This window comes from Hyperolius riggenbachi, chromosome 4 (assembly GCF_040937935.1).
Source record: "Hyperolius riggenbachi isolate aHypRig1 chromosome 4, aHypRig1.pri, whole genome shotgun sequence".
NCBI lineage: Eukaryota > Metazoa > Chordata > Amphibia > Anura > Hyperoliidae > Hyperolius > Hyperolius riggenbachi.
The window spans coordinates 223,994,052-224,020,196 of NC_090649.1; the positions used below are offsets into that span (position 1 = coordinate 223,994,052).

General features: G+C 42.6%; 1 protein-coding gene across 2 annotated transcripts in view; it reads left to right on the forward strand.

The window, feature by feature from the left end:
- Positions 1-26,145, forward strand: part of MLIP (muscular LMNA interacting protein) — a 446,927-nt gene that overhangs the window by 373,980 nt on the left and 46,802 nt on the right. For both annotated transcript variants that reach the window (XM_068281387.1, XM_068281389.1), the window contains 2 exons: positions 14,066-14,110; positions 16,907-17,032. In XM_068281387.1, coding sequence (XP_068137488.1) covers positions 14,066-14,110; positions 16,907-17,032 — 171 coding nt within the window. The remainder of the gene's footprint in view (positions 1-14,065; positions 14,111-16,906; positions 17,033-26,145) is intronic.

Genomic DNA, 26,145 nt, shown 5'->3' on the forward strand with positions numbered 1-26,145 from the left:
CACTTAAAAAAACAAACAAAAAAAAAACAGCAATCAGAGAAGCTTCCCCATATTGGAGCATTGGATTTGGTAAAGTCTTAAGCCAATGTGTTGTAAGACACAAGTAAGCTTTAGGTTAGCAGGAATGGTTGCATGGCCACCTAGCTTTTCATCCTTCTCAGGCCAGCTAGGCTGACTTCAGCCTATAGTGTCGGTAGTATAGTGGTGAGCATAGCTGCATTCACTGACACTTTTTATTGTAACAACCAATGATTTATACTGGAAATTCATGCCAATTAACAAGGTTGCCCAAATGCTGCAGGTGGGGGATCAGTGAATAATGGCGCACAGCGCCTATGCATAAAAATGGCGCCCCATTAAAAAGATACGCTTATCGCTATTTATCATTAGTACTGCATAATAATGGCGCACAGGGAAAAAAGAAGAAAAACGGCACACACTAACGTTATTTATCAATAGTGGCACACACTACCGTTATTTATCAATAGCGCCCTACATAAGCCAAACTGCAGACGTTATGTAACTTCAAAACGGTGAATGGATTTAATGAAACACTGTCAAGGTTAGGGTTAGGTACCACCAGGGAGGTCTTAGGGTTAGGAACCACCAGGGGGGGTCTTAGTGTTAGGCACCACCAGGGGGGGGGGTCTTAGGGTTAGGCACCAACAGGGGGTCTTAGGGTTAGGCACCACCAGGGGGGTCTTAGTGTTAGGCACCACCAGGGGGGGTCTTAGGGTTAGGCACCAACAGGAGGGTGGTTAGGGTTAGGCACCACCAGGGGGGTCTTAGGGTTAGGCACCACCAGGGGGGTCTTAGGGTTAGGCACCACTGGGGGGGTCTTAGTGTTAGGCACCACTGGGGGGGGGGTCTTAGGGTTAGGCACCACCAGGGGGTCTAGGGGTTAGGGATAGGTACAGGGAGGGTTCTGTGTGAGAGTAGATTTAGGTATAGTTACAGTACAATATACACCACCAGGGGGTCTTAGGGTTAGGAACCACCAGGGGGGGGGTCTTAGGGTTAGGCACCACCAGGGGGGTGGTTAGGGTTAGGCACCACCGGGGGGGGGGGGTTTAGGGGTTAGGGATAGGTACAGAGAGGGCTCTGTGTGTTAACGCTAAATAACGATAAGGCTTTAACGCTAAATAACAATAAGGCTTTAACGTTAAATAGCGATAAGCGGCAAACGGATTAGCGGCAACACTGTGCGCCATTATTCACAGGCGCCATTTTCAGATGGATGCGCAGGTGGAGCAGATACTGTGCTGGCTGTGGTAGGCTGTAGCTCAGCCTCAGGCAGCAGCTGCATAATTTATTGACTTCCATCGGTAGTCCAGACTCCATCCAGCAATGTATACAATGCAGGGCTGCCAACCTAATTTCTACTTTTTCACAGACAAAAAGCCCAAGAAATAAGGACACCCCAAATTTTAGATGGACAGGGGGCAGAGTCAGCAGCGTACTTTTAAGGAGAGCTGTGGATGGGTCTAAACTGGCACCATTGTTCATTTTTTAGTATTTAAATAGTGCTGTCATCTTCCACAGTGCTTTACAGTCATGTCACTATCGTCAGAGGAGCTCCCAATCACTGCCAGCGTGCAAATAGTTCAGTGGGGGATGCATAATCATTTGTTTACTTTAGAAACAATTTACGCTGGATTCACAGTTTGTGGCTCAGCATATCCTGTCAGATCATCCAGATGAGGTGCAGCTCATAAATATTACCTGTACTCCTGGTTACTACAAATCTCTGCATGTTCTGACAGGACTTGCTGGCCCATGTTTCCAGATGTGTATAATTTTGCCTCTAAAGGGTTAAACCAGAGAAAAACAAGTGGCAGGAGGAGACCTGAGTGATTAGTAACACAGAGGGGGTCAGAGAGATGTCTGCACATCAGCAGACCTCCTTCCATGCATTCTTTCCAGCCTGTGTTGTCTACCAGCAGCCCCCACCCTTCACACCACAGCAAGCTGAGAATGCTTGTCTCACACAGACAAGCTGTCCTGGAGGACGCTTTGCACTGATCCTCTGCTCCGGAGGTGAAATACAGCGTGCAGTGCTCTGGGGAAAATCACCTCTTCTGCTCGATCTCTCCCCCCAGCTGGATGTGGCAGGACGAAATTCACACAGTGATACCATCTGGGGAGAACAAGGAGCCTCACTAAGCTGCAGAACTCTCAGTCCCCGGGATCTTTCTACTCCTCTCCCCTCAGTTTTTCCCTAAAGCCTGTATACAGCACAGCAACTCATACACCATGCGGCTCTATCACTCCCCTGCACGCTGTTGCTGCTTCCTGTTCAGCGGCTCCCTCGGCTGCCGCTCTATTTTCATTGGAGGGAGACAGGAGTGAGCACCAAAGCCTGTCACTGATTGGAGGGAGAAACAAAGGTGGTGCGGAGGCTTGATTGAATCCTCCTGCTCAGCTACACGGGGATCAGCCAGTGCCACCGCGGATTGCACGGTTTGGCAACTCTGATATAATGAATGTACTGGGCTGGCCTTTTTGACACCCCCTTTGGCATGTGACACCCGGTGTGCCACGCTCCCCTGCGCCCAATTAACGGTACGCCACTGCCCCACATGGCTTGTGGCAAACTGCAAACAGGACTTCTTATGCTTTTCTGTTAACAATGGCTTTCTTCTTGCCCCTCTTTCATAGGGGGCCAACTTTGTGCAGTGCACGACTTATAGTTGTCCTATCCATAGATTCCCCCACCTGAGCTGTAGATCTCTGCAGCTCGTCCAGAGTCACCTCTTGACTGCATTTCTGATCAGCGCTCTCCTTGTTCGACTGCAATACAAAATCACTTAAAACACAACAGTGTAGTTCCACCCCTCACAAAATGTCGCAAACAGTCCACATAGATTACAATGGGGCTTTAAATGAACCAAAAGTCTTTTATTCTTCAGTGTTCAAAGTTCATGATTCTTCAAGATTGCGGACAAGTAAGCACAAGACGTGGAGTCCTGTATTTGGGTCTTGTGCTTACTTGTCCGCAATCTTGAAGAATCATGAACTTTGAACACTGAAGAATAAAAGACTTTTGGTTCATTTAAAGCTCTCCTTGTTCGGCCTGTGAGTTTAGGTGGACGACCTTGTCTTGGTAGGTTTACAGTTGTGCCATACTCCTTCTATTTCTGAATGATCGCTTGAACAGTGCTCCGTGGGATGTTCAAGGCTTTGAAAATCTTTTTGCAGCCTAAGCCTGCTTTAAATTTCTCAATGTCTTGATCCCTGACCTGTCTTGTGTGTTCTTTGGACTTCATGGTTTTTTTGCACCCAATATTCTCTTAGACAACCTCTGAGGCTGTCACGGAGCAGCTGTATTTGTACTGACATTAGATTACACACAGGTGCACTCTATTTAGTCATTTACACTCATCAGGCAATGTCTATGGGCAACTGACTGCACTCAGACCAAAGGGGGTTGAATAACTACGCACACCCCACTTTGCGGTTATTGATTTGTAAAGAAATGTTTGGAATCATGTATGATTTTCGTTCCACTTCTCACGTGTACACCACTTTGTATTGGTCTTTCACATGGAATTCCAGTAAAATTGTTTCATGTTTCTGGCAGTAATGTAAAAAAATGTGGAAAACGTCTAAGGGGGCCGAATACTTTTGCAAGCCGCTATATATATATATATATATATATATATATACACCGGTATGTATGTATATATATATATATATATATATATATATATATATATATATATATATATATATATATATATATATATATACATATATATATACACCGGTATGTATTTATATATATATATATATATATGTATTTATATATATATATGTATTTATATATATATATATATATATATATATATATATATATACACACCGGTATATATATGTATATATATATATATATATATATATATATATATATATATATATATATATATATATATATATACACCGGTATATATATATATACACCGGTATATATATATATATATATATATATATATATATATATATACTGTATATATATATATACCGGTATGTATATATACCGGTATGTACCGTATTTTTCGCCGTATAAGACGCACTTTTTCTTCCCCAAAATGTTGGGGGAAAAGTGGGTGCGTCTTATGCGGCGAGGGTACGGATTTCGGGATGTAGAGGTGCGCAGGGAAGCACTATATACATTACCTGCTCCTGCCGCCGCGCTCCTGGCTCCAATCCTGGCTCCCCGATCCTCTTCTTCCATCTACCGCTGCCCGCTGCTGCCCCCGCCGAACATCGCTGGCCGGTCTTAATTAGCCGCAGGGATACGCTATCAGCGCACCACGTGCCGGGGTCACGCATGCCGCCGAACACTGGCCGGTCCTAATTAGCCGCGCAGGGATACACATGTGTGACCCGGCGCACGTTGATAGCGTATCCCTGCGCGGATAATTAGGACCGGCCAGCGTTGTTCGGCGGCATGCGTGACCCCGGCACGTGGTGTGCTGATAGCGTATCCATGCGGCTAAGACCGGCCAGCGATGTTCGGCGGGGGCAGCAGCGGGCAGCGGTAGATGGAAGAAGAGGATCGGGGAGCCAGGAGCGCGGCGGCAGGAGCAGGTAATGTATGTGTACTCACACTGCCTGCACAGGGGGACACCGGCACTGGAGGACACACGGACAACGGGGCCACAGGCACAGGGGACGCTACCACAGGGGACACTGCTACAACAGGGGGACACTGCCACAACAGGGGGACACTGGCACAACAGGGGGACACTGACACAACAGGGGGACACTGGCACAACAGGGGGACACTGCCACAATAGGGGACACTGCCACAGGGGACACTGGCACAATAGGGGACACTGGCACAATAGGGGACACTGCCACAACAGGAGACACTGCCACAACAGGGGGACACTGCCACAACAGGGGGACGGGGGACACAGCAGGCACAGGGGGACACAGCAGGCAGAACAGGGGGACACAGCAGGCACAGGGGGACACAGCAGGCACAGGGGGACACAGCACATAACACTGTCCCCATATGTGGTGTAATAGTATGTAATGTAACTGGAAAGGGGGAGGTAAAAAGTCCTTAAGACACCCCTTCATCATAGACACACCTAGGTTTAGTTTTTTCTTTTTTTCCTGATTTTTGCCCTCTAAATCTGGGTGCGTCTTATATGCCGGAGCGTCTTATACGGCGAAAAATACGGTATATATATATACATATATATATGTGTGTATATATATATATATATATATATATATATATATATATAACATTTAAAATGTGTTCTTTGACAAATCAATAAATGTATTTGTATACATGGGCTATATAAGAACTCAATATTTTTGTAATATCTGTGTTATGGGATTCCTTTAAAGATTTATTTAGGCTGACAGATGAAGGGCTGCTTAGTATGTGAATCAAGCTGTGCAGCATTACACAGTGCTGTGAGTGAATAATGCAGACACAGTGTGATCACACAGGAGAGAGATGTATTCCTCTGTACTGTACAGTCATCAGGCTAGGAGAATAGCTTTACCTAGGTGGTTTTCATCAACCACAGAGAAGTCAAGGAGGACGTCACAGAAAGGATATGCTGTTTGTTCTGTGTTGCTGAGCTATCTGAGTCACAGCATTGGATGCTTAATTTTCTAGTGAGACCAACAAGGTGACATTGGCCAAATTACAGCCGTAGCCTTAGAGGTGGACTTTTAGAAGTAAATAAGTCCTCTAATTGACTGCAGAGAAAACAGCCACTTAGCCTTTGTTTACCTTGATGGGCAAAGCCATCTGAATGAAAAACTGCAAACCCAATTATATCCGTAACAGTGGATTTGCCAGCTGGGTAGAGAGTCCTTGGCCTGGGTGTGAGAAAACGCGGAAAAGCCGCCGCGGGTGCTCAGAGCAAGGCGGCTGTTTCCGCGTCCAATGCGGCGGATTCCGCATCTGACGTGGCGGTTTGCACGCATATGCCTACATCTGTCAGCATGGCTGAACCCGGAGAAACCGCCGCATGCCCGGATAGCGGTGCGGCTGGTTCCGCGCCCTGCACAGCGGATACATTGCAAGACATGTCTGGTGTGGCTGGGACTGATAGTCCACACAGATTCAGAAGGACGCGCGCGCGTGAAGAGACAGAACTTTTATGACAGCCAGAAGGGTGTCAGCTAACCAAGCCGGTCAGCTGACAATTCAACCATTTCTGATTGGTCCAGCACTTAGGGGAGGCGCTGGAGAGCGCTATAGTATATATACTGGGTGCTGGTCATTTCTCTGGTGTCTGGCGTTGCAATCACTACGTGGTAGCACTCACACCTTGTCAGTATCTGTGATATTTTCTGTGCTACTACTTCAGACTAGTTCCAGGGTGTTGATGATCAAGGAACTCACACCCAAGATTAGGGAACTGTATTACCATTCTGTTATACTTCAGACTAGCTCCAGGGTGTTGATGATCAAGGAACTCACACCCAAGATTAGGGAACTGTATTACCATTCTGTTATACTTCAGACTAGTTCCAGGGTGTTGATGATCAAGGAACTCACACCCAAGACTAGGGAACTGTATTGTCACTCTGTTATATATCAGACTAGTTCCAGGGTGTTGATGATCACGGAACTCACACCTAAGATTAGGCACTGTTATTATCTGTTATGACTTTCTGCTTTCCTGACCACTCTCTTGATCTCTGATTTGGTACTTTGCTAAAACTGATACTCTGTTGCTGAACCCTGCTTGTCTTTAGATTCCGTATCTGTCTCCTGTCTCTGTATCTGATCTGTTTGTCTGTTGCCGACCTGGCCTGTCCCACCTCGAGAACTATCTTCCATGTTTGGAGATAGTTCACAGACCTGTCAGTGACACTTCACCATTGGTGTCACACACACTCTGGTCCTTCCCACTCTCAGCCTGGCTCCGCCCCTTGGGGAGCATCAGACCATTGGAAGGAACCTGTTCTTTGAGCAGTATCTCTTACTGCCTGAAACCCTCTATACGGGTGCTCTCCTCAAAGTATCACTGTTGCACAAACACTCATATTTCTCTGGTGTCCAGAGGTTAGAAATATATCTGATTATCGGTGATACTGCAGATCATCAATAATCGGGTATATATCTGTATTCTCGGTGATACTGCAGATCACTGATAATCAGATCCTCTCTGTGTTACACCGATCGTTACACTGGGTCTATGCCTGAAACAAGTAGTGTGATGAGCTCCAGTTGCATTCTGCTGACACTCAAATAGCTTGCCCAAACCTCTCTTAAGGTGGCCATACACTCGTTAGATTAGCAGCTGATAGATCATCAGATGGATTTCTGATCTATCTGATGTGTTTAGGAACATTTTTACTGGGAACAGATTTCCAATAGATTTTAGTTTGAAATCTATTGAAAATCGATCGGATGGCATTTTTTTGCCATCAGATTTCCATTAGGGCCAATACAAAATGATAAGCAATCTCAACAGATCGACCTAGATTTTCCACCCTGCCAGATCGATTGAGATCGATCAAAATCGATCGAAATCGGTCGCAAATCGATCGATTTGGGAATTTGAAAGAATCAATTTCTGATCGATCGATAAATTCTATAGAATTGATCGATCGATTGATGGCTGAAATCGACCAGTGTATGGGCCCCTTTAGGTTAAAACTAGACAATATTCAAACATCACTATGAGCAAATAAGGAATACCCAAGCAGTTTATGGTGACACTAACATATGAGTAAATAATTAATCTCCAAAATTATATATTCTAATGCAGTCAAGGGCTGCAATTATTTCTCACGTAATAGCAGACATTTTGACATAAATTCATGGTTACCAATATTTTCCAACCCCTAAGGATCTGGAGAAATTTGGTCCAGTGGATTGGTGAGATTATTTTTATTTAGTATTTATATAGCTCTGACATCTTCTACAGCGCTTTACAGATGTATATATTCTCGTCACTTGCTGTCCCTCAGAGGGGGACAGAGCGATATACCTGAAGAATCCAAAACATCTTACTGATATAACCCTTTTCTGTTTTACTTTCTTTTTCTTTGGCTAAACCTAATGTTTAATTTTGCCAAAAAGGCATGCTGTAGAACAGGGGTCCCCAAACGTTTTGGGTCGAGGGCTGGGTTAACATACTTCAGACTGCTGGGGGGCTGGAGTATACATAAAATCATGTCTTTGTGGGCCAGACAGTGACGCATACCCAGGTGACCTGGAGTCCAATTGGCCAGCAGTGTCACCTGATGTGGAATTTGCTTGGAAACCAGCAAAATGACTGCTTTCTGGCTTCCATGTGGATGGGTGGTGCCAGCACTGCTATTCTATATGTGGACCACCAATATTTAAAGATGTAGCTGACCACATCTATACAGGATCTTCTCAAAAAATTAGCATATTGTGATAAAGTTAATTATTTTCTGTAATGTACTGATAAACATTAGACTTTCATACATTTTAGATTCAAATACACACAACTGAAGTAGTTCAAGCCTTTTATTGTTTTAATATACATAATTTTGGCATAGAGCTCATGAAAACCCAAAATTCCTATCTCAAAAAATTAGCATATTTCATCCGACCAATAAAAGAAAAGTGTTTTTAAAACAAAAAAAGTCAACCTTCAAATAATTTTGTTCAGTTATGCACTCAATACTTGGTCGGGAATCCGTTTGCAGAAATGACTGCTTCAATGCGGCGTGGCATGAAGGCAATCAGCCTGTGGCACTGCTCAGGTGTTATGGAGGCCCAGGATGCTTCGATAGCGGCCTTAAGCTCATCCAGAGTGTTGGATCTTGCATCTCTCAACTTTCTCTTCACAATATCCCACAGATTCTCTATGGGGTTCAGGTCAGGAGAGTTGGCAGGCCAATTGAGCACAGTAATACCATGGTCAGTAAACCATTTACCAGTGGTTTTGGCACTGTGAGCAGGTGCCAGGTCGTGCTGAAAAATGAAATCTTCATCTCCATAAAGCTTTTCAGCAGATGGAAGCATGAACTCACTTTTGAACCAGAAACAGCAGCAGAGGCGCCTGACCTGGGCTACAGAGAAGCAGCACTGGACTGTTGCTCAGTGGTCCAAAGTACTTTTTTCGGATGAAAGCAACTTTTACATGTCATTCGGAAAACAAGGAGCCAGAGTCTGGAGGAAGACTGGGGAGAGGGAAATGCCAAAATTCCTGAAGTCCAGTGTCAAGTACCCACAGTCAGTGATGGTCTGGGGTGTCATGTCATGTTTTATCAAGAGCAGGGTCAATGCAGCTAGCTATGAGGAGATTTTGGAGCACTTTATGCTTCCATCTGCTGAAAAGCTTTATGGAGATGAAGATTTCATTTTTCAGCACGACCTGGCACCTGCTTACAGTGCCAAAACCACTGGTAAATGGTTTACTGACCATGGTATTACTATGCTCAATTGGCCTGCCAACTCTCCTGACCTGAACCCCATAGAGAATCTGTGGGATATTGTGAAGAGAAAGTTGAGAGACGCAAGACCAAACAGTCTGGATGAGCTTAAAGAGAATCTGTATTGTTAAAATCGCACAAAAGTAAACATACCAGTGCGTTAGGGGACATCTCCTATTCCCCTCTGTCACAATTTCGCCGCTCCTCGCCGCATTAAAAGTGGTTAAAAACAGTTTTGAAAAGTTTGTTTATAAACAAACAAAATGGCCACCAAAACAGGAAGTAGGTTGATGTACAGTATGTCCACACATAGAAAATACATCCATACACAAGCAGACTGTATACAGCCTTCCTTTTGAATCTCAAGAGATCATTTGTGTGTTTCTTTCCCCCTGCATCTCTCATGCACTGAAGTTTCAGGCTGCTATTTTCTTCCTGCAAACAGCTTTGCCTTTGTCTGTAATTCCTCAGTATGTAAAAGCCCAGCCAGCTCAGAGGACGATTTATCCAGCTTGTAAAAGATAAGAGAGAAGAGAGAAGCTGCTCTAATCTAAATAACACACAGGCAGTGTGCATAGAGGGGCCTGGAAGGGGGAGTTCATAGCAGAACCACAACACTGAAGAACTTGGCAGCCTTCCAGACACAGGCTGACAAGTCTGACAAGAGAGAGATAAGTTGATTTATTACAGAGACTGTGATAGTACAAAGTGCTGCTGTAAGCCAGAACACATTAGAATAGCTTTTGGAACTTGTAGGATGAAAAAAAACAGGAAGCAATTTTTGTTACGGAGTCTCTTTAAGGCCGCTATCGAAGCATCCTGGGCCTCCATAACACCCGAGCAGTGCCACAGGCTGATTGCCTCCATGCCACGCCGCATTGAAGCAGTCATTTCTGCAAAAGGATTCCCGACCAAGTATTGAGTGCATAACTGAACATAATTATTTGAAGGTTGACTTTTTTTGTTTTAAAAACACTTTTCTTTTATTGGTCGGAGGAAATATGCTAATTTTTTGAGATAGGAATTTTGGGTTTTCATGAGCTCTATGCCAAAATCATCAATAATAAAACAATAAAAGGCTTGAACTACTTCAGTTGTGTGTATTTGAATCTAAAATATATGAAAGTCTAATGTTTATCAGTACATTACAGAAAATAATTAACTTTATCACAATATGCTCATTTTTTTAGAAGATCCTGTAAGTAATACATTTTGTGTGGCTGGGGGGTGGTAAAAAAAGCCTCAGGGGGCCGCACTTGGCCCGCGGGCCTTAGCTTGAGGACCACTGCTGTAGAATATCGCTGAGCCGTGGCCCCCAACTTTACAGCCTATCTAGTGTGCTTTAGGCATACAGTTACCTCATGCAACTCATGCTTTTTTCATTCATACATGTTTGACTTTTACTCTTTATTTAAAAGTGCTATTTGCTAAAAAATCTAATTAAAGTGATTATCTGGTAAAATCTCATTGTGATTTCTTGAAGTGTTTATTTCATAAAATATTAACGACACTCATTTTCCTCGTTACATCTTTTGATTCTGTTTTTAGATCCAGCAATGTAACCGTACAAATCTCCTGCTGTGCAGGGTATTATTCACTTAAAAGCTGAGCATCACTGATCTTTTCCCTTCCCCACAGGATGCAATGATGGCCACAAACACATTATTAGAGTTCCATTTAGGTCACTTCAGATAATGTTAGAGGTTTGAAATAACGATGACTTTTCAGGATGCAGTGTAATGCTCCTTCATACACTACGGTGTTGTGTGTTTTGTTTTGTTTTTTTGTATTGAATATGGATGTTATTTTTGTAATTAATGCAAATCAAGTCATAGAAGTTGATTTACACACATCATGAAAGGCATATACATATGTTAATAATGTGAGCCCTTATTTCATCATTTATCGGCTGACCAGCTGTGCAATATTCATGCATTATTTGTCTACTCAGCTAATGGTACACATAAATAATAGGGGCACACATTACCATGCTTGTAATTCGAGATGCGGTTTGTGTGCATAATACGTAGTAGCTGGGTCAACTGTAGTCATGCCATATGTTGGAAGTAATACATTTGATCATTGCACAATTCACCCATGGATGTGAGGTATTACAGGGGTAAAAAAGAACATATTACTAATACTATCACTTATATGGACACCTGTATAATATTGGCAAAAGAAATACCAATTCCCCATAGCCAGACAATGTGGCAAGTGCCCTGCCCTATATGCAACCCTTGTTCAATAAACTGTCTTCTCCTTGGACAGGGTTTATGGTTACATTTGAGTTGGTGATCTTGATTCACAATTGATTCACTTTTAAGCAGAGTGGACAAGCTGCCAAACAGCCTGATTTAAGTGAATTTATCATTTTCACTCCCTTTCTCATGAATTACTATTTGCCACACTATCTTATACAATTGTATTAGTTCAGACGTATTTGGCTTGTACACTATTGATTTGAATTATTGTGTTTATTTTCTTTCTTTTTTGTTTAGGGGACATTTTTGTTTAGGGGACATTTGCTAACAGTTCTATCACCAAAGTTTATACTGGTTGGGTCAGCGAAGTCATTTAAGTATTTATACCAGAATAGGGTATTTTTTTTGTCTTAAACTGTTTCTTCTTCCCCAATCTTCCTGTTGCTTTCTTTTACTTCCTCTTTCTTCCGTTCTCTCCACCAGTTTCATCTTTTCTCTCTGTATTTTCCCGTCTGCCTTCCCCTCTACTTACTCTTTTTCATTTTTCCTCCTTCTCTTTCCTATTCTCTTTTGTTCCAACCTTCACCCTTTTCTTCATGAATTCTTAATATCTCTCCCCTTACAGTTCCCAACATTTATACCCACACCTATCCTCCTCCTTTTCCTATGTTTCTTCTGTATCCCACTCCGTTCCTCTCCTGCCTCCATTTATTTTCTTCTCTTTTTATCCAATTCCTGTTTCCTCCTCTCTTTTCTTTTACAGATTTCTCTTTCAAACACCCCTTGCCCCCTCCCCCCTCTCGCATCTACCCCTGCCCCTCCTCACCCTTCTTCTGTTTCCTCCAGTCTTCCTTCCCTTCCCCTATTCCCCCCCTAAATCCACACCTAAACTTGCAGCCATGTCCAACATTTGTGATTATCTGGCTGAGGAGATTCAAGTTTATGCAGAACCTTAATACAGACCACATCTGATGGCCTCATATGCTAACTATTTTGAGTTAACTTCCAGTGTTGTCTACCATTATTCCATTCTTCAGGACTCTTCTCAGTGTTTTGTTAACTCTGTATAGTGCTGGGCATTTGCAGATCCATGTGTGTGGCATGATCGTAGCCTTTTTTTGTTGGTAATCCAAGTTGACTCCACATTAGGGATGACAAATGAGATGCAAATACTTCCCAGTTCATGCAAATTTATACACAATTTTTATGCAAATATATGCAGCTTGAACATGGACCAATCAAAATTAAACCTAGGTTTAAATTGATTAGTCCATTTTCAAACTGCATACATTGTTTACAACTTGCGTAAGCTCAGAAGAATTTGCATCTCTTTGACCATCACTACTTCACATCGGTCTGTTTGGATTTCTAAGAGCTACCGGCGTTTTGAGTTTCTGAGCTGTCTGCTTGTGTGTATGCTAATTGGAGTGTCCAACTGAGTATTCTGAGTGAGACATATATTGCTAGAATACATTGTACTTAACATCAAAGTCAGAGCAGTTTTGCAGTTTTCTTACATTTTAATGTGCGCTTGTCAAATTAATTCCCTTATTATACAGGTGTCTGCTTTCTAAATATCATATTACTAGCTGACCCGTGGCGTACCATACTCCGCATAATGGGGTAGCTCGCAGGAAGGGGGTATTGGGCACAGCGACGGGGAGGGGGTTTGGACCCCCTCCCTCACCTGGGTCCCCCATGTGCACTCCCCCACCAACTTAATTACACGGCAGGGAGGGTGGGGTCAGACCCCCCCTCCCTCACCTGGGTCCCCCATCTGCTCTCCCCCACTAGCTTAAGTTGAGCAGCAGCCGCCACTTAGTAAGAGGCAGCGGGCGTGGATGACTCGCCTCTTCCGGGTTCCAGCATGCGTTCCACTGTCGTCACTTCCTGCAATGCCGCCCACTTATTGTAAGTGGACGGCATTGCAGGAAGTGACGACAGTGGAATGCACGCTGGAACGTGGAAGAGGTGAGTCATCCCCGCCCGCTGCCTCTTACTAATAGCGGTGGCTGCTGCTCAACTTAAGCTAGAGGGGGAGCGCAGATGGGGGACCCAGATGAGGGGGGGCCCGACCCCCTCCCCACCGATGTGCCCAATACCCCCTTCCTGCCCGCTACCCCCTCCAGCTTGGTGGCAAGTGTAGGACCGCCCCTGGGGGCAGGGCGTTACTTCTTCTTCTTGCTTGGACCCGCACTGGGGGCAGGGCGCTACTTCTTCTTTTTGCTTGAAGGTTGAGGCACTTAGCCTATTATATATATAGATGTTAAGCTACTCCTGGAAAGCTCTCTCTAAAAGGAGGGCACATCCACTTATACAGTTCTTCAGTAATTGGCAAAAGCTTCTAAATACAACATTTAAATAAAAACACCTATCAGTGTACATGTATTTCCGGTAACTTATATTTGCCTTGTTTACACTTCTTTAAATAATGTATTCATTTGTTTAACCAATTTTATTTTTGCCTGCAGGCATCCATTCGGCATTTTACCGGTGCAAGAGCAAGTAATCTGCAAGTGCGTATTTTATTCTTTCTTTTGCTTGCTATCACAACAATATTGACTGACAAGAGGCAGCTACTGATCTAACCCAATTACAGTTCTTCACTAATCATGCAGTATGAATCATTTTGAATTGATTATATGGCTGATTGGATAAACCCATGTAACTGAGCAGAAATTGATTGCAAATTAAGGTCCATGTGACTGGTTGTTGAGCGAAATACTGACCTAAGCGTGACTCAGAATCTAATGCAGGTGGGAACAGTGGGTGATCAACAGCTGCATGGCTTTGTAGTGAATCTGTTGGTACAGAGGTAGCTATGGTGGCATTTCAAGTATGCAAAGTGATGAAACAATTGCTGCTTACCCACTGGTTTTCAATCAGGGAGTTATTGTTTCTTTGTTTCTTGTTCCAAGTAAAATTTGAATATGATTGGCTTTAAAATTGTCTAAAAGTATTTAAGGGTATGATTATCAGCACTATAGTACTGCTTTGAAAATAAACAGCTTTGAAGCAAACCTGAAGCAAAAAAACCTCCAAAAACATATGAGATAAAGATAATGAATTGTACATGTAGTATAGATAACGTATAGAACATTAGTAGCAAAGAAAATAGTCTCATATTTTTATTTTCAGTTATATAGCTTTTTTTTCTTTTTATAATATTGCATCTTTCTGTCATATGTGCAGTTTATAAACCACACTCTGTATTTTAAGCTACAAAGCAGAGCTAAGAAACCTTTGAACTTCCCTGCAGTAAAACCTTATCTCGTGCTGTCTATCACGGTTTCTTGGCTGTTTTAAATGCTTCAGAAAACAGGACTTTCTTTGACCCAAGTTGGGTCAAATAGCTCAGAAAAGCTCTTTTTTGAATAGTTAAACGACGTTATTTAACTCTTCCTTCACAAGAAAACAATATGACTCTTTTCTTTGCCACTAATGTTCTATTTCTTAGCTATGCTACACATACAATTCATTATCGGATATGTTTTTTTTTCGGATCATGTGTGCTTTGAGTCTGTAAATGAGAAGTTAACACATATACGGTAGTTCATTCAGCAGTTTGTATCTGGATTGCATACAAATTCAGGTGCAGAAGTGCGCATTGGAATATAGATAGATATAAATGCTGTCGTAATGTCACTGTTAGGCCTCGTTCAGATAGGCAACTGACAAGCGGTGAATTCACAAAATATCACCTAGGAGAAAACTCAGGAGAAAAAGTGAATTGCATTTAAGGCCTTTCTGCAACCCCAGTATTCATCTGGTTCAACATGTATGCTTAGAGTTGAATTGAACTTTCCCTTTAAAATGAAATTAAAACCATGTTAAATAATCTATATTCGTATCATATAGATGTATTAAAACGTTGGTTATATATATTTCATATAATGAAGGTTCCCTAATGGTCTTATTTATTCTATTGATCACATTACTCCTTTAAGCTGGAGTAATACCTTTGCTATTTTGTAAGGCTGTTCTTTTATTCATACAGTACACACAGTGCTAGAATAATTGGACCCAGTAGATATTTTGTGCTGGAACACGTTTTAGGTCCAGTCAGCCACTCTCTACTCAGTCTACTTTGCACTATATTTAGGTGTCTCCTCTGAGAATGCATTGTGTCCATGTGACAAGCAGGTAAAAAGAACACTCTGTCCGGCTGGGTGTTTTAAGCCCCAACCACAATATGTGGTTTGAAAGTAGCTCTGGAGTAAGATGCGACATAAATGAAGCACACATCACAAAGCAGAACTTATAATTTGAAGGAATTTTTGCCGTTTTCTGTGCAATGGAATTTACCGTATGCGTGCATTTGGCCAGCATCTAGAGTCTATGCATGATGCAGATATATGTATGCATTCCAATGTGCATGTCAGAGTATGCATGTATGTACGATGTTGTTTGACTGCAAAATGTCATAGTATTGTTTGACTGCAAAATGGAACACTCTCTTGGAGCTTAATTCACAAAGCAGTGCTAATGCACAACACAACCGTGCTATGAATTTAGCATGCAATATGACGCGCACAAAGGTTTGTGTGCATAACCACGCGCAAACCTTCACATGCATTACATTGCGTGCTAAATGCATAGCAGGGTCGGGTTGTGCTATGCATTAGCACTGCTTTGTGAATCAATCTCTTGGTTCTTAGGAGTGTTTTTAAGAACTACCTCGTGCTTTTCAATTTATAATTGCAATTAGATCACCTACCATTTTAACGAATTAAGCTCTTAATTTCATGGATAAAAACAGGCAGCAGTGACAGACCGCTGTTTCACACCTCAATGCCCTTTATCAAACTGCATCGGCCTAAAATTGTGACCCACAGTACACCATTTCTGTGTCTCAATTTTAGGCAGTTTGATAAAGCGCTTTGAGGCCTGAAACAGTGGTCTGTCACTACTGCCTGTTTTTGTTCATGAAAGAAAGAGCTTACTTAAAGTGGTATAACTGGACTGGAGTGCCCATAAAGACAGTGGGATAGGGGTCTAGGCACACTGCCTTGTTACATTTGTGTGTGCTCCTTCCACTGATGCTTTAAATGCTTTTCTGAGTTATGTGTGCATCGTAATTTTACCAGCCTTTTGTGAATATGCCAAGTGTGGCTGGTATGCCTAAAGGTCATAAAACACTATTCAAAAGTATCAACTTTTGACCTGCTAAGGAGCATAGCTTTGGTCACCACTGTAACCACCACTGTTATTATCTCATTGAGATATATATTTTATATGAATCTGTAATACTATTGCTACATTACAGTCAATGTTTATACCGCACTTTTTACATTTTGTTTATTTTAATGAAGACAAAGCCTGGGGTGATTCGTCCCATGTCATTAAAAATCAGTACAGAGGAAATTACAGATGGACATTATTCTCCTTTCAACTTTCAAAAATACTCCATGCCTCAGTATAGAAGAGACACAGACTATGTAAGTCACGCTAATATTCTTGCAATTTACACACACAAACAATTGAATTTTTGAACCTATCTTTGGTTTCCATTTTTGATTGTTACATTGTGCATTTATAGTGCAGAACTTTCGTTGTTTAACAAAAATCCTATAATGTCACATGGAAAATACTTCACACACAATTAATGTATGAATCAGTGAAGTTTTTTATTCATTTTTTTTTTTATAAATTTCTATAACTCTAAACCATTTTCTATTGAATTTCAATGTATTACGGTAACTGTAGTCATGTAGAAATTTAGTGCGACACATAAAAACTGAGCAAAATATGTGTGTATATATATATATATATATATATATATATATATATATATATATATATATATATATATATATATATATATATATATATGTTTAAAGCTTTTCTGGAAATTGAATTAAGGTTGTAAGAATAGGACTGACTCGTTGGGCTTGATTCACTAAAGCATGATAACTCAGTTATCACGTGTAAAGGCTTTGCACGTGCTAACTCGAGTGTAAAGGCTTTGCACGTGCTAACTCGAGTGTAAAGGCTTTGCATGTGCTAACTCAAGTGTAAAGGCTTTGCACGTGCTAACTCGAGTGTAAAGACTTTGCATGTGCTAACTCGAGTGTTAAGGCTTTGCACGTGCAAACTTGGGTGCTAAGTAGTTTGCACGTGCAAACTTGGGTGCTAAGTAGTTTGCACGTGCAAACTTGGGTGCTAAGTAGTTTGCACTTGCAAACTTGGGTGCTAAGTAGTTTGCACGTGCAAAGCGGATTTTCACTGCCGTGCTAACACTTAGCACCCTTTAGTGAATCGAGCTTATTGTGATGAGGGAATAGGGATTCCATAATGTTTGTCTGCCTACAGTTGTCATAAACTATAATGATTTACATCTGCATGGCGAAAGCCATGTCACCATTGTGAACAAGTAAAAGTTTATTTCGATAACCTAACAGTTAAAATAGAGAAGGTGTTTGCAGAAGCATATTCTAATAATGATTTGCTTCTCGTTTTCTTCCTCTTCATATTAGTTTCGAACTTCATATTAGTTAGTAGCCCATATGCAATTCACTTTTCTCCCAAGTTTTCTCCAAGGTGATATTTTCACACCTGGGGCTTGATTCACAAAAGAGTGTTAACTGATAGCAGGGCCATGCTATGCAGTTAACACTCTTTTGTGAATCATGTCCCTTGTCATAAAATGCTTTTTAAGCTACCAGCTTAATGTTTATAGCACTTTTTCAACAACTTTTACATACTTTTTCAATTTTAGAATGCTTAACCTCCCTGGCGGTAACCCCGTGTGTGACATGGGGTAAGCCGCCGGAGGGTGCCGCTCAGGCCCTGCTGGGCCGATTTTCATAATTTTTTTTTTGCTGGACGCAGCTAGCACTTTGCTAGCTGCGCCAGCACTCTGATCGCCGCCGGCCCCCGCCCGATCGCCGCTATTTGCTGCGGCGCGCGGCCCCCCCCCAGACCCCAGCGCTGCCTGGCCAATCAGTGCCAGGCAGCGCCGAGGGGTGGCCCGGGACTCCCAATGACGTCCCGATGTCAGTGACGTCGGTGACGTCATCCCGCCCCGTCGCCATGGCGACGGGGGAAGCCCTCCAGGAAATCCCGTTCTATGAACGGGATTTCCTGATCGGAGATCGCCGAAGGCGATCGAAGCGGGCGGGGGGATGCCGCTCAGCAGCGGCTATCATGTAGCGAGCCCTCGGCTCGCTACATGATTAAAAAAAAAAATTTTTTAAAAAAAACTGCTGCGCTCCCTCCTGGCGGTATTTTTCATACCGCCAAGGAGGTTAAAAGCTATTTTAAAGAGAATATGAAAATTATCTCCTAGGAGAAAACTGAGGAGAAAAAGTGAATTGCATATGACCCAATATCTTTTTTGAAAACGGCATGGAAAAAGCACCTGTAATAAAAGAAACAACTCACTTCCATATTAGTTAATATCGTTTTAACAAACAGAATGGAAAATGCACCTACTGGTAAAATCAAAACTGACTTTAAAGAAACACTATTGGCAAAAATTGTAAAATGAGTACACATACTTAAGAGAAGTACGTGTCTCCCAAATTAAAATTAACTATAAATTACTTATCTGCCCTTTGTTGTTGCAGGCGCCCTTATAAACAAGACACGTCTTGTACAGTGATGAGCAAAAATGCTGATATTCTTTTCATGAAAATAATGTGAAATTCGATTTTCGAGTGAAAATGCCGTCAAAAATCATTTTGTAATAAGTTTGTGATTTTTCACATTTGTCACAAGTTTTCTAGCTAAAAATAAAGGTTTTTCGAATTCTTTGCGAATTTCCGCGCTAAAAATAAGTTTTTGTAGTCATTTTTTTTTTCTTTTTGCATTTTGCTAATGTTTGTCATATTGATAAAATACAATGGGCTCAATTCACAAAGCGGTGCTAACCTACTTAGCACATCTAAAGTCTTTAGACGTGCTAACCAGAGTGATAAGTAGGTTAGCACCAAATTTCTCAATCAGATCGCGCAGAAAGTTTTGTGTGCAAAGTTTTGTGCGCGCAAAGTCCTATGCGCGTGTTAAGTCCCATAGGTTTTAATGGGCACTTCGCACAGAGCGCGAAAGCTTAACGCCGCTTTACGCGCGAAAAACTTTACACTGCGTGTAAAACTTTACGCGCGGCGTAAACTTTTTCGTGCGTAACGCGTTACGCGCATAAAGTTTTACGTGCGAAAAGCTCGTTTAGACATGCTAAGGGGGTTTTGACAGGCGTGCTAACAGTTAGCACCGCTTTGTGAATCAAGCCCAATGTTTGTTTGTGAAAATGTTCTCGAAAATCAAAAATTCAATTTTCGATGTGAATGATGACTGCTCCTCTCCTGCTAACACTGGGCTGTCACCATTTTCAACTGCTCCTCTCCTGCTGGTGGGAAAGTACTTAAAGGAATACTATCGATTGAAACAACTTTTTTTTTTTTAATACTCTATATTAGTGTACACATTACCACTAGTGCTAGGGGCACTTTATTTATTCACCCAGGTCTCTATCTCACTATCCCTGCTTAAAAATAGTTTGGGTCACCCTGAGCTGCTTGGTTACTCTGTCACACAGCTCACAAATATATTTCACTGTGTCACTCACAGCATGCAGGAGACCTGAGGAGAAATAGGCTGATCTGAGGTGGTAGCAGGTAACTAAATGAGCTGCAATATTGCTGGAATATAACTAGCTATAACACTAGTCTGCGTTTACACTCAGACTGGCTGCCTGCTTGAGGTGATTCACTCCAGGCTGCATCCACTTTACAAGCTGCTGAGAGGGGCAGACCGCTGTCTACAATTATTAGTATCTTTATCAGTCAAGAGAAGCAAAGATAATAAACACACATTGCTAGAATCTTTAACCCCTTACCACCATATCAACAAGATTCTTTCAGCAAGGTGATAATTAAACTATAAACTGAGGAGTTGATAGCAACTCCCCTGTGCAGAGACATGGTCTAGCCCTCTGGGAGCCTCAGTATTTAGATACATTTTGTATCCAACACTGACGCCAAAACTGACGGAGGATTTTACAGCTGAGAGGAACAGCTGTGTGAGGATACAAATTGCTCGTAGTACTTGTCCTAATGTGTGCTACAACATACAGCATTTCAAAATAAATGCATACATCGATAGTATTCCTTTAAAGGACCAGTCGCTGACTGCCCTTTTCTCCTGAATCCTGAATATTCCAAACAAAGGCCATTCCTTTGCTCTCAACCCCTTGGCTTGGCTGATATGCAGCCCAATCCAAGAAAGATAGACTGCACTTCTGCCATTCAGTTCACTCCTGAAATCCAATAATGCCACTAACAGTGCAGCTCCATGAAGCTTGTGGGCAAAGCGTATATATCTAATAAACAGAAACAAGGGAGCTCTCTATAGTGCATGAAACCTTTTAATAAAACTGTGATTAAAAGAATCACACTTACAAGATGTGTAGTGCAATAAGAACATATTGCACCAATGTGCAGTCTCCAGGACCGCCTTAGATAGACACACCAATGGCTCGTATCCTCCACTGTGGCCAGCAGAGTGGATTTCAATCCACTAATCAGGGGATCGGAGGTGGAAACAGGCAGGACCCGGAGCTCTAGCGCTCCACTAGCGTCATTACCGGTTTCGGCAGAACTCCGCCTTCATCAGTTGACGATGGTTAATGCACTATAGATCGCTTCCCTTGTTTCTGTTTATGCAGCCCAATGGCTATCTTTAGTGTAACATCCTGCACGACCTAGTTTGCCCATAACATGCATAATTTGTCTTAAGTAGATATTTCTGAACCCGGCCAGCTATATGACCCTCCTATGACCAACCTTGTCTAGGTCTGTTTCCTTGTTCTTAGCCTATGATACTGCCCTCATCTGCTTACTCCTGCTCTGCAAGGAGACCACTCTCCTGCTCTCAACCACTGGCTCAGTTAACTACCACTCTCTGGCTCTTGAGTCCTGGCACCATTTATGGACATTATCTGCCCTACTGAAAACAGGGCACTGCCATTCCTCTCTACTCAAGTATCTGCAGTGAGCTCACCGGCGTACCTACCGGGGATGCGACCCCCTCAGCCGCAGGGGGGCCCGGGGCTGCTCTGGGGCCCGCTCACTGTGTGTGGGGGGAGCGCTGCTCTGGACCCCCCAGCAAGGTGCTCAACTGGCCGCAGCATCTAATAGACTGCGAGCCAGATGCCGGGAGAGGAGAAGACTTCTGTCAGGTAAGTGAATTGTTTTTTTTCCACAGGTGCATTTTTTTTTCTAGTGTCTGCTGCCTACATTGTGATTTTCAGGTGTCTGCTGCCCACATTACGATTTTCAGGTGTCTGCTGCCCACATTACGATTTTCTGGTCACTGCTGCCCACATTGCGATTTTCTGGTGTCTGCTGCCCACATTGCGATTTTCTGGTGTCTGCTGCCCACATTACGATTTTCAGGTGTCTGCTGCCCACATTACAATTTTCTGGTCACTGCTGCCCTCATTGCGATTTTCTGGTCACTGCTGCCCACATTGCGATTTTCTGGTGTCTGCTGCCCACATTACGATTTTCAGGTGTCTGCTGCCCATATTATGATTTTCTGGTGTCTGCTGCCCACATTACGATTTTCAGGTGCCTGCTGCCCACATTACGATTTTCAGGTGTCTGCTGCCCACATTACGATTTTCAGGTGTCTGCTGCCCACATTATGATTTTCTGCTGTCTGCTGCCCACATTGCGATTTTCTGGTGTCTGCTGCCCACATTACGATTTTCTGGTGTCTGCTGCCCACATTGTGATTTTCAGGTGTCTGCTGCCCACATTACGATTTTCTGGTCACTGCTGCCCACATTGCGATTTTCTGGTCACTGCTGCCCACATTGCGATTTTCAGGTGTCTGCTGCCCACATTACGATTTTCAGGTGTCTGCTGCCCACATTACGATTTTCAGGCGTCTGCTGCCCACATTACGATTTTCAGGTGTCTGCTGCCCACATTGCGATTTTCAGGTGTCTGCTGTCCACATTACGATTTTCTGGCCCACATTACGATTTTCTGGTGAACACTGCCCACGTTACGATTGTCTGGTGAATGCTGTCCATGTTACAATTTTCTGGTGAACGCTGCCCACATTACGATTTTCTGGTGAACTCTGCCCACATTACGATTTTCTGTCCCACATTACGATATTCTGGTGAACGCTGCCCACATTACGATTGTCTGGTGAATGCTGTCCACGTTACAATTTTCTGGTGACTGCTGCTCACGTTACGATTTTCTGGTGACTGGTGCCCACATTACGATTTTCTGGTGAACTCTGCCCACATTACGATTTTCTGGTGAACTCTGCCCACATTATGATTTTCTAAAGGCCCACATTACGATTTTCTGGTGAACTCTGCCCACATTACGATTTTCTGGCCCACATTACGATTGTCTGGTAAAATGCTGCCCACTTTACAATTAATTTACAGTGAAACGCTGCCCCATTACGATTATTTGGCACCTATGGGGGGGCCCATCCAAATATTCGCAGGGGGGCCCAGTGATTTCTAGTTACGCCCCTGAGTGAGCTGATGATGTTTGAATGTAGATTGAAGGCCAAAACCTTCTGATTATCTGCAGCATAAAATCATTACCTTTAAAAGTTCTGGTAAAAACCAGATAACCACTTGAACCCTGTGCCTCAATCTACTTTGCATCAATCAAATCAATTAATCTATAGGTAAATCTCCACTGTTGAGGTCAGTTCATAGTCATGATATTGGCTTAGTTGTGATGCAGGGCGCATGCTCACTGGCCTGTTTTTTTCTTCTGATTAGCAGTGCACATGACTAGACAGTGGGGTGGTTGGCAATTTTTTAATAAGACCACATGGTTTTGTTATTTCATTATCTTTAATATTTCTACAGCTCAATTTTAACTCATTGTTTGGATGTGCATGTAAAAAGAGGCTTCCAGATAATACGCAAACACTCTATTGCCAAAGCACATTTTAGAAAGAGATGATGAGAACACACTGAAAATAATGCAGTGTGATGCCTGCCTGGCAACTTGGCTAGGCACTGCAATAACAAGGAAATATGTGCAAGTGTATAGAAATGTCTATGAATCTGCGTGTTGTGCTGATCACAGCTTCTGATGTTCAAGAAGAATCCTCTCTACTACATTTAATGTGCCAGCGAATACGACCCAGGTAACAAACATCAGTCTGTTAGATTGGGAGATCAGTCCTTGCACCTTTATCTCATCTGAACTGAAGAAGTCTCTTGGTCATGCAATGAAATGTCCTCTTCATTAGCAAATAAAATATCCATATGAAACTATCTTTATTATTTATATGGTACTAGGTTGGTAAAAGACTACATAAATATGCTATGAAGCTGCCCTACTTGCTAGTGTAGCAAGCTAGCTAGTTAAAATTGCTGTGTTGGCTTGTTCTTCCACTGGCATTTTTACTCTTTTGCTAAAAAAAATTGCATGTCCAAGCACTCTTTTCTTTAAAGTTGGATTGTCATCATAAAAATCAAATTTCAACAGCAACTGTCTGAGTGTATTAACCTCCTTGCCGATTATCCCGAGCTGAGCTCGGGGTAACCCGCCGCGGAGGATTGCTCTGGCCCTGCTGGGCCGATTTACATATTTTTTTTTTAAATCACACAGCAAGCACTTTTCTTGCTGCGTGTTACCTGTGTTCGCCACCACTTGCCGCCGATTCGCCACTACCCGCCGCGTTAGAGGGCCCCCCCGCCGAGACCCCGTGCGCAGCCTGGCCAATCAGTGCCAGGCAGCGCTGAGGGGTGGATCGGGACTCCCGCTGACGTCACGATGTCATGACGTCATCGCTATCGTCACCATGGCGACGGGGGAAGCCCTAAAGGAAATCCCGTTCAGAACGGGATTTCCTTATGGGCGAGTGCGCCGGCGGCGATCGGAGGGGTGGGAAGGACGCCGCAGGGAGGGGGGCATCATGTAGCTAGCGCTAGGCTAGCTACATGATAGAAAAAACAATGAAAAAAAAAAACCTTCCCGCGGGAATTAAAACGGCAAGGAGGTTAAGTGGTAAAGATGCTAATCCTGCATTCAAAACTTTTTTCTGCTGTTATGGTTTGGAATTATCACATACCTTAGGAGCACTGGCCCTTTAATTGCTTTTGCCATCTGCTGGCAAAACAGTTGCATGCTGGGGTGTCTTTTTATCTATAGTATATTCCTTCTCTTCCCTTTATTTCCCTCTCCTTCTAATAACATAAGACAGTGCACTTACTAGTATAGACCTCAGCGGGAGTGTCTGAAGACTCTGGGAGGAGGGCGGGTAACGAATACACAATTAGCAAGCAGAGAAAAAAGAGTGAGGGGGGAAATTATGTCAGGATTAGCTTAATTCAAAGGTAACCAAGATGCAAACTGTCTAGAATAAGATTCTCTGCTTTTCCTTTATAAAATTCACAGGAATCATTATGTGGGTAGCACAATACATCTGTTATGTAAGTAGAACTAGTATTTATCTACTTATATATGCCTTTTTTGTTTCTAGGTTAGCATGGGTGTCACTTGTTCTTTAAGAGTATGTTATCTGGAACTGTAATAATTACATCAACATAGAATTGTGTGTATTCCCTCAGACTTGAAACGTTTCTTTCTCATTTTATGTGGCTCTAGCTACTGTTCCTTTATCTATATCGCTACATTAAAATAATACATGCAGTCCTCCATCTTGACAAATAATAACTTTCCTTTAGGCCAGAGGATTACTAATGGCCTTAGTTTTTTGAACAAACATCCCCTCCCAAATCATGCTAATATTGTATTTTGAAAAAAAAAATCAGAGGTAGTTTGCTATCTAGGCACACAAAAATCATTATAAAAACAAAACCTTTGCTATTTGAGCCTTAAGATCTCGAGCGCAATATACTAAAGAATCTCTTTTTTTCTGCTAACTCTCGTAATCTACATTTTAAAAAAAAAATTCCAAGCACATACCCTTAGAACATAACTGTTCATGAATAATATGAATGCATTCTTAGAGCACAGCTTTTCTAGGCTTAAATAAAATCTACTATTAAAGGCTTGGCTTTACTAAGCTCTAAATGTAGAACATTTATGTTATTGGTGAGGCTTTTCATCTACATTCCAAATGTTCTACCTGCAGAATACCCATACAAGATCACTGAACTGGCTTTTTCTCAGTGATGTATTCTAATGTTAAGTCAGTACAAGGTAACAAGCAGGGCAGTTTCTAGACTAAATTGCTCCCATGGCAAGGGTGTTAAAATTGTGCCTCCCGGACTCAAACATGGTAATTACGATGCGATATTTAGCCCCCCAGTATAGTTAGCCAGCTATAGGTACCCCAGTGTAGGTTATCCAGCCATGGGTGCCCCAGTATAGGTTAGCCAGCCATAGGTGACTCCAGTATAGGTAGTTTAGCTAGCTATGGTTGCCTCCAGAATAGGTTAGCCATTCATAGGTGCCTCCAGTATAGGTTAGCCAGCAATTGGTGCCTACAGTATGGTTAGCCAGTCAAAGATTACTCCAGTATAGGTAGCCAACTATAGGTGCCTCCAGTATAGGTAGGTTAGCCTTCCATAGGTGCCTATAGATTCCTCACTCCC